Here is a 16,573-nt window from a genome sequence, read left to right as displayed (position 1 = left end):
TAAGCCAGTGATACTGTTGAAGGAATAAAACAAAACAAACAAAAAAAAAAAAAAAAGGGGGGGGGGAAATAAAAGGGGGTGTGGGGGGAAATGACAGTGGGGGGGAGCCAGGAGGGCCAAATGGAGGGGGGGGGAGGAAAAAGAAAAAGAAAAAAAGAGTAAATTTACAGGAATGAAAAGAGATTTTAGAAAGGGGGGAGGGAAGAAACCACGAGTAGTGATATTTGAAGAGAGGTGTGTGTTAGGGGAGCAATGAGCATAAGGAAGCCAGCCTGCCTGTTCCTCCCCCTTCCTAATCATAGCCTTTACTCACAGACAAAACTCCCTCCCTCTCTCATTCACTCACTCACTTTAGGCCAATCCGTCCTCTCTCTCTCTCCCCCTCTCTCTGTGTCTCTCTCCTACTCTGAGACAGAGTCAGAACTCTTCTCCCTGACAGCCACAAACATCTACAGCACTTATTGCATTCAGAGAGGGAACCTGCAAACAAAACTTCACAGAAAACTTTTGGTTCTTGTTCCAGAGAATTTGCTGAAGAGAAGGAAAAACAAACAAACAAACAAACAAACCAAACCAGCCCCAAAAAAAACTGTGCGTGAAGGGGGAGGAAAAGCAGGGCCTTTTAAAAAGGGAATCACAACAACTTTTGCTGCCAGGATGCCTTTGCTTTGGAAGAGAGGATTTTTGTTGGTGCTTTGCTGGATTATAGTGAGGAGTTCCCCAACCCCAGGATCCGAGGGGCACAGTTCAGTCACTGACTGTCCATCATGTGCCCTTGCCACGCTCTCAAAGGATGTGCCCAGCTCACAGCCTGAGATGGTGGAAGCAGTAAAGAAGCACATACTGAACATGTTGCACTTGAGGGACAGACCTAATATCACCCAGCCGGTGCCCAAGGCAGCACTTTTAAATGCCATCAAAAAACTCCATGTGGGAAAGGTGGGAGAGGATGGTTATGTGGAAATAGAGGATGATGTTGGAAGAAGAGCCGAAATGAATGAAGTTGTGGAGCAAACCTCAGAGATCATCACTTTTGCGGAATCAGGTGAGTGCTTGAAAACCAAAACTGTAAAATGTCCTTTGTGCCAGAACTGCAATTAACTTCTTCTCCTCAGCAGTAATGTTTTCTGCAAGGTTGTAGGATGAGACTTGGGGGAAGGGAGAAGGAGGAATGGGATGGGGGGGACAGGACTCTGAAGGAATTTGATTTTTCTGACTTGGCTACAGATTACACTTGCTAAGCACAGACAGCCACACAGGGAGGAAGCTCTCTAACCAATCTTGAGCAGAAAGTCAGGCTGCAGCGGGGTCCTCCAAACTGCCTGTGAAGCCAGAGTACTTGCAGTAAAGTACTGGATTGCAGAGCTGATGGTGAAAGAAAAAGGGCTGAAGCCTTTTAGGGAGTTTATTGAGACAGAAAGTGAGCTGCAAACTACTTAAGAAACAACCCTTTCATGTAAAAATTATAGTGGAAGTTATAAAATCAGATGAAGCAGCTTTAACTTTTCGAAGTCAGAGGGCTTTTTTGTGTGTTTGTTGCTTTTTTTTTTTTTTTTTTTTTTTTTTTTTTTTAATTTAACACAGCATCTTCGGCAATAAAGAGTTGCAGGGACAGTCAGATGACTTCAATAGAACCGGACAAGTTGCTGTAGCTGATCCAATTTGTAATGCAGACTTCTGCATACTGGAAAAAGAGATTCTGTTCCTAAAGCTCTCCTGCCAAAACAAATGCAACCTTGGTAGGGTGTATTTTGAACTCTCACAGTTTTGTTTTCCCTAATTCCTATACAGTAAGAGCTCAGAATATAGATATGTACTAAGTAATGGCTTAGGACTCACATCCACTGCCTATAGGAAACAGCTCTAAAGTTGCACTTTACTGCCTTGTTCCTACATGAATAGGGCCAGAACCCGTTTTATTTCAATTTATATGTAGTGCATGCATATCTGTTAGTGTATGTGAGTATGTTTATACACACATCAATAACAGTATCTTGCAATAACTCTATCATCTAACTAACAGCAACTTTTTATGATGCTGTCTAGCCAAAGCATTTTTTCTGTTGCCAAGACGGTTTTAAAAGAATGTCATTGTTTTGTTTGGTACAGCATATGGTAGGCAAAGTATGCAAAGGAACTCCGAGCATTTTTGTTTAAAAGTTTGCTGCAGCAGTATAAACAATTAAGACAACACTCAGAGTTTCCAGTCCTGAAAACCTGTTGACTCAGATGTTCTGTTTGCAGGGAAACCATGCACAAGAATTGTGCATGCTTTTAAGAGCAGACGTTCCTGCTGGCTGTCCGATTTCCAGCTGTACAAGGAGCCTTTGGCTTTAGAGTCCTTGTCAATATACACACTATCAGTTCTTTCAGTGCAAAAGCTCAGGCTTTTCAGTTTTTCCATCCCCTCCACTTTAGAAAGCAGGCAGAAGGTGTCAACGCCAGCGGTCACTAAAAGCAGGGGCAGCTCAACGTTAGTTTAGGAATGAGTTTTTAAAAGCAGGGAAATCTCTAAGCTATCTATGAGTCGGATTGCCCACCTGGTTTTCAGCAGCTCGCGCTAGGCACAGTGAAACACATATGACATGAGCAGTGGTTTCTCTTCCCTGTGTGAGTCCCAATCATTTGTAAACACATTATTGTCTCTCCTGAGCTCTGACACAAAGGAATTTGGAATTTGATATATGCCTACTCAGTACGACACCCTCCAACGGCAGCTCCTAAAGCCATTGGCTCTCGGGCTCACGTGAGCAGTGAAGATCGTGCCATTGCCCACACACTGGCCAATAGTCCAGGCACTGATCCCCCCCACCACAAACTACCCAACGCTAACACGTCACTTAGTTTGATTTACAGAGCGCTGTCCTACCACTGCTAGCCAAATTAATTTCAGAAGACTTATGCTATGGAGTTACGCAGCAGAGGGACGGGGGCATCTGCCGTGTTCCCATCCCTTTTCTTCCCTGCTGCTGCTCTCCATCTTCACGCTAAGCCCATCCTGGAAGCCAAGGCAGGAGGGCTGCTCCAGCCCTTTTTCCCATACCTGCTAGGCTTTGATCTGGGAGGAGGGAGGAGCAAGTTGCAACCTAGAAACTGAGCTCTAGGGTTTGGGCTTATAATAGAATTTATAACTACTCTGTGGAGCAACTTTGGACTGCTAAAACATATTTTTCATCTATAGCCATTCATATTTGGTGTCTTGCTAGCATCAGAGGATCTACCACGCTTTACAGGTGCCAATGCTGCAACAATTTAAATAAACTCTACCTGGGATCTCTTCCACTCACACCAGCAGTACCGAGCGTCAAATATTAAAGCAGAATTATTTTTCCTGTTGAGGAAAGTGAGGCAAAAAGGCAAGTAGCATGTCATATAGGATGTATGAGTTAGGAAGTCAGGAATAGAATATAGCCACATGGACAGTCCCCACTTTTCACTGTGGGAACTGGGAAGAGTATGGATAAGTTTAAAGCACCAAGCAGGAGAATAAACGTGTTCCTTTCACAGTCAGGTTAATGTTCTTCCTGCTTTTAATGTGAAACTCACTCTGCCTCAAAAGAGGGCAATAGGAAATCAATGAAAATGAATGGAAACATCTCACATTGTATCAAATAAAGGTCTATGGAAGAGAAATAAGACTTTAGGATTTTTGTTCCTTTGGGTATGACTTGACATAAACCAGCCATTCCCCTTACCTTTCAGAAGCCACATTTACTACTTGCCTTCATAGAAATGTAGTATTTCCATCTTTCATCAGCTGTATTCTCAGACATACAATGAAACGGAGTGAATGAACAAACAGTGCCCTGTGCACGTGGCTCTGGCTTGAGTCTGCTATTTTCTAAAATAGACCAAAATTCAAGCGAGCACAGGCTTCATACAATTACAGGGGAAGCTAAATGCAGTGAACTTGTCTGAAGCACAGGTGTAGTTATGTCCAGGAAACCAGCAAAATAGTTGGCAGGTACTTTTCACAGCTAACAAATCCAGGCAGATCTTTGCAAAACTAATGACCGTGAGTATTGGGCAAAAGTTTACAAATGCACCCTACTGTCCTTTGGCACTCTTACAAGTAAAACATGAAAATGATTTTCTACTTGCATATCAAACTAAGATTACTAACCTCAATTAGTTCTGCTACGAAGGGTAGCTGTGCCAGAGCTCTGTGGATTACTTCAAGGTCTTAAAAATAGACTTTTGAGGAGAGGGGTCATATAATTTTGTGACAAGCAAATCCAATAGTTTCTATAAATGAGATACCCAATGCTCATAAAATACAGTTGGCTCCTAACTCTTTCATTATTTTAACTAGATAGCTTATTAGGCAGACCCGGGATTTTGCCAAGTGAATTTGATCCTGGCAACTAAACTACCAATGAAATGGGTTGCTAACATCGGCCCCCAAGAAGGTGATAGGAATTACTGGATGGAAGTACTGAAATCCAAAGGCTTATAGTCAGCAAAAAATGAGAAGCGTGACGGCTATTTAGACCACTTCTACATTTTTGTATCACTTCATACTGAATTCAAGGTGAACTGACTTGATTGGGTGATGCCTGCTTTCATGTGCAGATAAAGGTGTGTACCCACTCACACCTTTTCCTAGGAATATACCTACTCCTATACAGCCAGGCTGACAGTTCGAGGGGAAAAAAAGAATGGGTCGCTTATGCCTCTTTAAATCATTTCATCATTTTTCTGTCGAAAGCAAAAGTATTTAACGGTACAGGTATCCGTGCTGAATAAAGAATGGCCACGAGAGGGCACACTCCAAAGGCTTTTTGCTCCACACAAGGCAACCTTCCTGCAAACTCCTATTTTACCTAATTGGATCCTGAATCCCAGAGATCTTTATGCTTATCTGTAGCTTCTCTGAGTGGAGCTCTTGTTTCTCTCTTTTAGTTTATTTAAAAGGCAGAGATTCACTGGAGTGGAAGACTGAAAGTAAAATCATTCAGGAAGGAAACAGGCAAAGGCAAAGGGGGAAAAGATAAACTAATGGATGCTAGAAGCTCTGGAAATCTAGAGACATCAGAAATTATCATTATTATTTTTTAAAAGATACTGAGAAATGTGACTGTGAATCATCATCTGAGCTGATTTTCTCACATCTTTTTTTTTTTTTTTTTTTAATGCAGTCTCCTTGGCTTTTAGAAAACAAGCATATTTCCCCTTGTTTGTTTTTTTTTTGTTTGTTTGTTTGGTTTTTTTTTTCCCCCTTTGGCATACTATATCAAAGATTTCAAGTTTAGCAAATGAAAGCAAGTTACTTCCAGAAGAAGAAAGCTATTCTGCATTAATCTGTTTAATTGGAACAGGGAGGTTGGTTGGTTTGAGAACAACTTGAGAAAGCACAGGCGAATCTGAGAAGGTGGGAACTGGTTTAGGAAAAGATACCTGAGAGAGACAGAAAGTACTGCATGTGTCCATCTCTGTGTGTAGTCATGCACACAGTTTTGTATGCAAATGCCGTTGGGAATATCTGATTATGCATTTGCCTGTATATGTGTATAAGCACACCTATGTCCATACATACGGCTATGCCGAGGCTGGCACACTTACATCCCTGTGTAGCTGTACCTGCACTGTTATAAAATGAAGAGATTCCTGCAATTAAGTACGTGCATTCATGTGCTCTCCTCTGTGCAGGATGTATCTACGCTGCATATGTGTAAATGATTCATGCTGAGGAGTTCTTCTATCTAGATATGTCTGTATGGGTATGAAAAAGCAATATCATTTAATGCAACAGAGCTATGCAAGATCGATTTAGGATTGAAGCTTAGTCTACTGGAAGCAATTGGAAGTTCTGTTATTCATTTCAGTGGGCTTGAGATTTGGGCCTTAGTGAACAGAAATTAAATATTTTAATGAAAACAGACTGGCAGCTTCCGATCCACTTAATTTTAGACTTTAAAACAAATTATCACAAATACGTACCAAAAAATTACTCTCTCTTTTATGAAAGACAAAGACTTGGTATTGTTTTTACCTTGAAATACGTTATTGGTGCAAGTGACCCTAAACTTTGCTTGAGCTATTTCAGACATAAATGCAAAAATCAAGTAAGAAAAAACTTCAACCAAACAAACACCTTTTTTGTTTCTAAATATTTAAAGCCATGTGGGGGAAGGGCTTTCAATTTGGAAAGAACTCTAGCCTGTGGATGTAAAGTACTTCCCTCCTAACAAAATAGCAGAGGAGAGTCAAGGTTCACCAGAACTGAATTATTTCACATTCTGAATGACCTTGTCAATGCCCCTTTGGGTTAACTTTTCAAGAAAAGGTATTTAAATAAGGTTGCTGCTGCTTTTTCCTCCACGAATGCTTGGGGAATAGTTCTTTTTCCTGGTTTTCTTTTTTGGTTTATTTTTTCTTTCAACAAAAAACTCCTTTTGCTGGCAGCAACGGGTATGTGAACATAAAGATAAGTTATTTGTTATTTGTGTCACAATTGCTCCTCCCTTTGTAAGAGGCAGCAGTCAGGCAGTCCGGGAGCAGGAACGAAAGTACACAACCTGGATGACCAGTCACATACGAGGGGTGACGAATAGTTAGAATAAATCGTTTGCCAGTGATCCATAGGCTGAAATGCATTCACAGAAATGGCCACTGTCTAATAGTGGTAATAAGACATTTGTAATAATCAGGGGATAATTGCCGGATGATAACAGTGCTAAATTCACTGAATAAAGTCTACACTGAACAATTCATCTAAATCTAGTGGTCACTCATTAGTAAACATTTTGAGCAATTATCTCTCAATAACCATGCTCTTCTCTTCACCCTCTTTAGAGGAACCTTTCTAGTAACCTATTTTTTTCTGTCTCCTGGGGAACGGAAATGAGAAGTGAAGAGAAGGATGCTTTTGAATGTAATTACAGATTGGCACGCAGTACAAATTCCCCCAAATCTAAACATAGGCAGTAGTAAAGTTAGCAACTAAAATAGGAAAAAAAAGCTTGCTTTGTATGGAAAAACAGTTCACTTACAGTATAACATAAAAACGGTTCAAAATTAAGCAGCGGCGAGGCATGGAAATTTAAAGTAACAGCACCTTCTTACACAGTGAGCCTTTTTCAAAGGAAAATTTGGTGTATTCAGAGAAAATAAGAACAAGTCACATTGATAATGTCAGAAAGGATAATCACTTGCGTTATGAAAAAAAAAAACCCAGTCTTAAACGTTTAACAGCAGATGGTTTAAAAAAAAAAACCAAACAAACAAAAAAACAAAAAAACAAAAAAAAAAAACAAAAAAAAAAAAAAACACAAAAAACAAAAGACAAAACCAAACCAAAAGCAAACAAACCCCCCAAAAGTAATTTTAAGTATCTTAGCATTTTACTCAATAACAGGTCCTTTCAACTGCATAGCTTAGACCCTACCTAGTGTGTGTATATAGCTTGAACTGACAGGGCTTGATACTGAATCCCGCTGCAGACTGCAAGTGGATGATCTTCGACCTCCTCGCCAAAGCCGGCGCGGGACGGCCCCGCGCCGCTGCGGGGGAGCGGGCTGTGGCCCGAGTGACGCCACGCAGGCCTGCACCCGGCCCCGCCGTGCCCAGGGCCCGCGAGGGCCCCGCCGGCGCCGCACCCCTCGCCACGTGCTGGGCGGAAGCCCCTGCCGAGCGCGCGGCCGCCGCCCCGAGGCCTCGACGGCCCGTCGGGCGGTGGGGAGGAGGGTGCCTGCGCAGCCGCCCCGCCGCGCGCGCGCGCGGGCTTCCCCCCAGAAAGGTGCGCGGGCGCCGCTGAAGAGGAAAACAGATACGAGCAAAGCTGTCGTGCTGTATACGCTGATGCTACCCTTTCTTTCCATTCAGTAACTCCTTCCACTAAACCTTTTACCATATATGCGCTCCTTCTTAAGGCTTGTGTTTTTAACCGTTTCTCGCAGCATTTGCCGGTGTCACTCGCGCTGCTAGGCTGCTCCCTCGGCCACGCAGCCCTCTTCCTGGAAGGGACTTTGCAGTAAAGCAGAGAGGTGGCCTCTCCAAGGCTCTGGGAGGGGGAGATGAGGAAAAGCAATCAAAGGGGGCCCAAAGTAATCCCTCGTCTCCTTTTTCAGCTGCTTTCTGCTATGATAACAATCCAGGCTGTTGACATCGCCGTTTATATGAGCATGGAAGCGATGAAGGCATTACCACTGTTGGGCTGTGGGTCTTTCCACAGGAGTCAGGCAGGAGGAGCAGGATGATTAGAAATGGAAAAAAGACCCTTGTAAATCAGCCGTGGCAGATGAAAAGGCAGGACAAGAGGATAAACAAAGTGTAATTATGGAAGTGATACCATCCCCAACTTTCAGGAAGGTCTCCTTTTTACTCTCAGTCAGATGAACAGTATATATTTCCAAAGCTTTGTACCTGGTCATTAATTCAGACCAAAAAGGAAGGACTGCTAAATCCCTGAGCAATATTTGGAGAAAATGAAATACAGTGATTTTTTTTTTTTTTTTTTTTGTCTCGGAACACTTGAAAAAATTATTTTATCATAGCACCGAACATTTTTGAAATAAAGATCCTGTTATAAAATGAATGTATAATCATAATAAGCCAGATCCAGAGATCGCAATTCAGTTTTAGCACAGGCCAAACTCTGGTTTCAAAATGAGCTTCTCTGAGCATAGCGACCTCGTAAAGACTGCAGGATTCATACCGTTTGTGCTGTGTGATCGTAACAAACTAGTTGTGAATGTGGAGAGAATTCAGAAAAGCTTCGTTTTTTCCTAACGTGAAAGCATGCTTTTTATCCCCAACTTTGTACCATTCCCAGTCTCCTCCTAAAAAGATCTGTGAAAGGGAACAGTTTTTTAAATTGCTATAAAACCTTTTATTAGCTATGCAGGTTTGAGGATTTAGGATTTTGTTTCATCCAGAAATATTGGGCTTATATAAGCTTCCTGCATCTTTTTTCTTTAGAATCTGAATTGACCATTCGTGTGTGAAAATGTACCTAACCACATCCAGAGAGGCTGTTATTGTAGCTAACAACCTACAGGCAGGCTGTTATCCCTGTATAAGGACATATCTTATACTACCTTACTCAAACTGACTTCCCTCAAGTGAAGAAAAAGCAAGTACTCGGGTACTTTCACCGAACTAGTCTAATATTTTTTTGTAATGAGGAAGAATTCCACTTTCACACATGCAGGAGCATATCAACAACTATTTAACAGAGTTCTTGAGGCCCTGTTTCTTTCATGTAGTATCTGTCAAAAAGACTGGTTGCATCGCTACACTTCTGGCCAGTGCATAAGGTAATATGAATATTTACTGTTGGAGATATGTCACTTCATAACTATTTTCAACTCCCACCAGCATAGAAATAACAGAATAGGAAATATCATGCATTAGCACTTAACAGGGTTAGGTTATTCTGCAAGGCAGGGCCTTCTGGCTTTTCTGATCAGATGGGCCATACAGCTTCTGCCCCTGCTGAGCCAGGCCTGCACACCCCAGCTGCTGTCCTCAGAGCACACGGCTGGGGCAGTTTTCCATGCTCACATCCAGCACAGCTGATCTACTGCTGCACAAGATCCCTCCTAGCACCAGAACTGCTCTCTGTGCCCAGCTTGGTACCTCAGAGACACAGAATAAGTTTTGCACTTCCCAGCAGTAAATGCCTATTCCCCGCACCAGTCTGTGGGCTCTGGGGAAAGAGCAGCTGGGAAGAGACTGCTGGTGCCATAACGCTTTCTGCAGCTTTATCTAAACCATCTTTTTTTTTTTTTTTTTCCCCTAAAGTGTTCTTAGGTAGGGACAGCAAGCAGAAGGAATTGGATGGAGAGTCTTGGAGGCAGCAACCCACTCCTGACAGGTCACTTGCCTTCAGGTTCACTTCAGAAAGGGTTTATCAGGACTGTGCCAGGGAAAGGGATAAGCTAAAGTTAGAAACTTGCTTTAGAAGAGAGTCGAGAGAATGAAGCCGCAGGCTGGATGGATGGTCCTCGCAGGCCTTAGAAGTATTCATACTTGTAGAGAACACTCTTTATAACATCCCTACATACAAGGCAACCAGCCTTTTGGACCAGACTTCCTCTGGACTGGAGGAATGCCACTGTACATCTCCTCATGCCCTGAAACCCAAGTAGGAGTGGGATTAATGCCTGTCACCTGCCCTCTGCTCCAACGCAGCCAGCAGCTTTGCCATAGTTTTCATTTTCAGAATGGAAGAAAATGGTGTTAGCTGGTAAGAGCTGACTAATGAACTTTCAGTTATTATTGAATGAATTTTATTTTAAAAATAATAGAAAAACGGTAACTCCACCATGCCCCACCGTACTGGTCAACTTGCTCTGCCTCTTCTGTAAGCCACTTCCTTTTCTAAGGCACAGTCCCGCTGGTTCATGTATCTCCCTGAGAAATTAATGTAACTCACGTTGGAGACTGGCATCAGCAAAGTCTGTGAGAATCAGTTAACACAAACCATGTGTTTCCCTATCTCAGTGACAGTTAAAGTCTACAATTTCACACTCTCTCTTAGAGGCAAAACAAAAACAAAACGCTGTGCCCTTTGGCCACTGTAATTCAGAAACATCTGTCTCTTTGACCTGGGATTGCCACCAGGGAAAGCTGAATGTGTCAGTGCCAGGACTTCACAAAGAAGGAAAGCAACAGGTAGCTCAAAAGGCATCACAGTCTGCCTACAGTAGAAACCAGGAACTCTTGAATTTGCAAGTGAATACGGGTTAGATGTCACTTGTGGTTTTGCCCCACTTCTGTCTCACCTGAGAACCGGGGATCAGGGAGATGGTCAGGGGGCATATACTAGTGGAGTTTAGTGGCAATGGGACGCAAGGAGGAGAGCCTTGCTGCCCTGAGAGCAGTTTTCCCTGTGTGTGTCCAACCACCTCAGCTTTGATCACCACTTGACCTTTTGAGGGTGCAAAGTTCTGGTTCCCAGACAAGCGGAACCACTTCGTAGTTAATCAGATCAACAACCATGGGCAGCTCAAGAATAATATCAATGATAAATTGATAATTTTGAATACTGTTTCTGTCTCACTAAGGTCAGATAACGCTGCATTTTGAATCTGTGACCCCAGTCCATTCTGGCTTCCATGATGAGAAAGAACAAAAGATGCCAACATGGCTTTTTCTTTTGTCAAGAAAATAGAAAGAAACTCTCTTAAAAAAATAATACTGCCGCCACCCTCCAGCTAATTCATTCTCTCTTAACTTTTTCATGCTCTAGTGATCAAATCATTAAACAGCCCTTATTATTCATTCCAACTTCTGCCAAGGATATGAGCTCTGTATCAGAGAAACACCCCCTCACCATCATAATCATCATCATGACATCTCAGCAAGTTGATACAATTATGCCAGAGAACCATCCCCATAATTATACAGTTCTTTAGCTCATTTCTCAGTGTATTCACCATTACTATAATCACAGCGAGTACAGTGTGTTAAATTAAGAACAGGATCTACAGCTAACAACTCATAGAATGAAGAGCCTGCCTGCTGCAGTTCTGCAATTCTTTACAATATAACTCTGCAAACCTCTCAAAGCTGAGGCTCATATTTTAGTATTTCTTTGTTTTTGAAACAATTGACATTTACAACTCATTTTAAGATGCCGATGAAGAATGGCATTTTATGGAGGGAGAAAGGGCAGACCTAATTCCCACATAATTTCCAAAGTATTGCCAAAGAATTGGCAGGTCTGGGACTCACTTCCTAACTTTAGCTATTAGGCACAGATTTGTATGCGTATGGTACGTATAGTCATGGACTATCGTCACAAAAGCATTTTTGCCTTTCAGCTAACAGTGATCACAAAGACAGCTTAGGCAAATGAACTCTTAGTTATGGATGGCAATTTGCCATGAGATGCTTTACGTAAATGACTATATCATTACTATAACAAAGTACTTTGGTTAAAATATGATACTGGAAAACAGCAGGCAAAGAAACGCTTTTCTAAAGAGAATTTTCACAGAAGACAAACTGAGGAGGGGACGAGGTGAAGGAAGGTTAGAAGAATCATAAAAATTTAAAAAGCCAAGTAGGAAAGCTAGGGAACTTCATGCCTGTGGCGACAGTAACAGAATTCTCTTTAACAGAATGCAAGCAGCCATACTAACAAGTTCTTCCTATCTATTTCCATTTACCAAATCAGGCACAGCGAAGAAAATGTTGCACTTTGAGATTTCCAAGGAAGGCAGTGAGTTATCGGTGGTGGAGCATGCTGAAGTGTGGCTCTTCCTGAAGGTCTCCAAGGCCAACCGGAGCAGGACAAAAGTCACCATCCGCCTGTTCCAGCAGCAGAGGCAGCCAAAAGGCAACTCTGAAGGAGAAGAAGATATGGAGGACGGTGGGCTGAAAGGTGAAAGGAGTGAGACTTTGATTTCAGAAAAGGCAGTGGACACCCGTAAGAGCACTTGGCACATCTTTCCTGTCTCCAGCAGCGTCCAAAGACTCCTGGACCAAGGCAAGAGCTCTTTGGATGTGCGGATTGCCTGTGACCTGTGCCAAGAGACTGGGGCCAGTCTGGTACTACTGGGCAAGAAGAAGAAAAAGGAAGATGACGGGGAAGGGAAAGAAAAGGAAGCTGGAGAATTCACAGGAGAAGAGGAGAAGGAGCAATCGCATCGGCCCTTCCTGATGATGCTTGCCCGGCACTCAGAGGACCGCCAGCACAGGCGGCGGAGACGAGGCCTGGAGTGTGATGGCAAAGTCAACATCTGCTGCAAGAAGCAGTTCTTTGTCAGCTTCAAGGACATAGGATGGAGTGACTGGATCATTGCACCTACAGGTTATCACGCCAACTACTGCGAAGGAGAGTGCCCTAGCCATATAGCAGGCACATCTGGTTCATCGTTATCTTTCCACTCCACTGTCATCAACCATTACCGCATGCGGGGCCATAGCCCCTTTGCCAACCTCAAATCATGTTGCGTGCCCACCAAGCTGCGGCCCATGTCCATGCTCTACTACGACGATGGCCAGAACATCATTAAGAAAGACATACAGAATATGATTGTGGAGGAGTGTGGCTGTTCATAGACGCATGCGTGCGCAAGACCCTTCTCGTTTAGTTGAGAAGAAAATGTATCAAAAGCCCAAGAAGAGGAAAGACCGGACATGGTATAACCTTTTTTGAATGAAAAAAAAAAAAAAAAGCAAAAACAAAAGAGAGAGGAAAAGTTTTTTTAAAAAAAAAAAAAAAAAAAGACTTACAGAGGATCAGAAAAGACTGCAGCTATAAAAAGGAAGAAAGCCTCATGAACCAGGGCTTGAATGAGATACATCTGAATGGCGGTATGGGTTGGGGACTTCCCCTTCCTTTCAGTATGCTCCTTATCTTATTTCATAGTATACTAAGAAGCATTAGTTATTACTAGGGGAGTTATGTTCCCTCCCTTGGTTACCCACCAGTTCAAGCCGTGGTAGCAGCTCATCTAACCTGCAGCAATTTGGACTAAGTCCAAAATGTCATGGAAATTCCTTGAAAAGCCATGTGTATGAACACTACATTCACTGGCACTTTCCCCCCGGATTTACCGAGGAACTGAATAGGTGTGTAGTGTTTGTGTGTATATATATATGGCTATGTATTTATATACATATCTCTATACATACAGACACTATACACATGCATATACTTAACATTGGTAAAGGGACAATATTGTGCAGGTGTATACACCTTCATCTTCTGCACTACATTTACAAAAAAAAGAAAAAAAAAGAAAGAAAAAAGGAAAAAAGAAAATTGAAGAAAAAAAACAGAATAAAAAAAAAGAACAAATGAAAGAATAAAAGTTACATTTTGTAAAGGTGCTTACAACATTAGAACTATGCAACCTAGTTGGTTTGAAACTGTTTACCTGCAAGAGAAAGAAAAAAAAAAAAAAAAAACAGAAAGACTTTTTTTTTAAATGGAAGTAACTTGTTTTAAAAAAAAATCTTCAGTGAGAGATACTTGAAAGGAACATGTTTGTCCAGTTACTGGAGCCAAACATTTCTATATTTTGTAAAAAAAAATTTTTAATCGTTTACTATTTGCACTACAATGGTGTCTGACCTGTCTAATCCTTATTTAACAAATATTTGCAAGGGAGGGTGGTTGGGTGTGGGAGGGGTTGAGAGCTGCACTTATTGTGAGCTATACAAGAACTGCTACAGCACACAAAATAGCTATTTTTATTATTATAATAATTATTATTATTTTGTACCTTAAAATGAATAGACACATACACCAAAGACATTTGTGCGAGCCTCTAAAAAGTCTGTTTGTGGTTGGTACCATTCACCTGTAATAAGTTAGGGTTTGAATCAAGGGTCAGTGGGTTGATTACATTCAGGCTAGAATATCTGTTAACCAGTTCAACTGAAATAGTGCCCTCAACAGAAAAATGTCATTTGAATAAGCCCAGAAAAGCCCTGGGATTTGGATCCAAGGTGCTCAGATCCGAGGTCCATCTAAGCAGAATTGTACTCTTCTGCATGTACAACACTACGACTTGTCCCCGATGCACAGCAACTGTGCATTGTTGGGAAACAACTTTATACAAAGGATATACATATATATATATGTATATATTTCTGTATGTATATATGTATGTATACACAAGGTATAAGCACTTCTGGCTTCACTTTAATGTTCTTAAAACAATGAATGTTTGTGTGCAAAGCACAGTATGTTAAAAGATTGTTTGTTTGTTGCTACCAAGTGGGAGGCCACATATTCAAAATGGCATTTGTGTGAAAGAAACCCGAAGTGCTGGTGTACACTTGGAAAGTCTCGATGTAAAATTGAAAGCAGCTTTGGGCCCTGCCCACCATCGCCCCCCTGCAAATGTACAGAAAATGGCAGTTGTGGTAGGATTTCTGTTTGAAATGCAGTCTTCGTCAAAAGGCTGACTGTCTCAACCACCACCCTCTAGCATGACAACTCTTCATGGGTTTGTGCGTTATCTGTAAAACCTAATTTTCAGTGTCAACACCTAACCTGAAGGGTCCAACCTGTAGGGCATAGGTAGATAGTTGTTTTGGTTTGTTTGTTTTTTTGTTTTTTTTTTTTTTTTTTTAATTCTATCGCTGTCATATTTAAAAGAATGTTAAAGTTACAACATTTGTCTTTGGGTAGGGGGAGGAACCTTTAGGCCCTGTTTACACTGAGTTTGATAACCCTGAGCCTGAAGCTTCAGACTTTCACAGGTTTGCAGGACCAAGCCCCTGTTAGCTGCCTTCTGACGGGACAGGCTTCAAAACAAATGCCTCTCACGGAAAGAAGCACTACTGTGGCTCCCCACCTTGCTGAGAGCACAGTCTGTAAAAAAAAAAAAGGAAAAAATTAAAAAAAAAAAAAAAAAAAAAAAAAAAAAAAAGAAAATAGGTAGCACAATTTAACCCGGTCACATTGGCTAGGGATAGCGTGTTAGCACCTTCATGGTGAGAACCATGTTTAAACAGTGTAATCAGGGCCTTCATTTTTTTTAAGCCAAAACTGTTTGTGTGTGCATGTGTGTGTGGGTGTTCTCTGTGTGCGTATGTATGTGCGCATGGGCGCATGTCTGTATTTGTACGTATCAATAGAGGTTTAAAAAAAAAAAAAGAGGAAAAAAAAAGAAAAAAGAAAGAAAAGAAAAAAAAAGCCCTTTCCTCCGTTGAATAGATATCAACATACATGCTTATAGATAAGTTTTCTATCTAATTTATTCCACAGTATTTAGATTGCATAGTACAGCTAATGGATTATACATTTATGTACTTTTTATACAATGCATTTTTTACAGACTTGTTTGCAATTTGCAAAAAAAAAAAAATTAAAAAAATTATAACGATTGGGTAAACACTAAATTTGTCACTAAAGTATTCTGTAAAATATCAAGGCTTTCTGATTTAAAATATTTGCAGAAGTTTGTTGGGTTTTTTTGTGTTTTCTTCCTCGAGAAAGGGAGGGATACAGAATGCTAGTAGGAAATTAAAAAAAAAAATAAAATAAAAGATGCACAACTAATTTATCTTTATAACTTAAACAAACCAAGTTCCTGACCCTGCTTCATTTGAAGCAAGTGGCAGAATTACTGTTGATTTTTCTAGCAGTTGAACCAGGCTCTGGAAAAGCAGGAGCAGGGACACAGTCTGTGAGAGTTGCTGAGGAGAGTACTTTTTATTTCACTGGGGTTTAGCCTTGGCCTTAAAATTGAATGCATATTATCCCAGAATCCTTACTCATGTCAACAGGCTCTTTGATGTCTACTGGTCTCCTCACACAAGTAGTAAAACTACTTTCATGAGTAAAGGTAAGCCAGGGTGAATCACAGGTTCCTATTGCTGTGGGCAGTGTGAAGGGAGAGAAAGGATTTTGAATGAATGGCACCATATCCAAAATTATTTAATTAAATTATTTATACCAGGCTGCTTACATCATGGTTGATCTCTGAATGTAGTGGCAGGTGAGACAGCTCCCGTTGGTAAAAATTATTCTCAAGTGTTTTTAGTTAGAGAGCATTGGAGACCTGAAATCCTAGCACCTTCCCCTACATGACAATGGCAAAACTCCCATTTGGCTGCAAGCAAATTAAGTTTGGGCTCACAGTTTTCCTGGCCAAAATAGAAATAG

At 41.4% G+C, this 16,573-nt stretch overlaps 1 protein-coding gene across 1 annotated transcript; it reads left to right on the top strand.

Moving 5' to 3' along the window:
* The first annotated feature begins 252 nt into the window (after positions 1-252).
* INHBA (inhibin subunit beta A) lies at positions 253-15,335 on the top strand. Its single transcript, XM_032987035.2, has 2 exons — positions 253-1,045; positions 12,125-15,335. Exons 1-2 carry the CDS (start codon positions 253-255, stop codon positions 13,009-13,011), a joined length of 1,680 nt encoding a protein of 559 aa, XP_032842926.1. The 3' UTR covers positions 13,012-15,335.
* The last annotated feature ends 1,238 nt before the right edge of the window (positions 15,336-16,573 follow it).

Source organism: Tyto alba, unplaced genomic scaffold (assembly GCF_018691265.1).
Source record: "Tyto alba isolate M040663 unplaced genomic scaffold, T.alba_DEE_v4.0 Super-Scaffold_46, whole genome shotgun sequence".
Classification (NCBI taxonomy): domain Eukaryota; kingdom Metazoa; phylum Chordata; class Aves; order Strigiformes; family Tytonidae; genus Tyto; species Tyto alba.
Note: the sequence above shows the minus strand (reverse complement) of the source record. Positions and strands in the feature narration are given on the sequence as shown.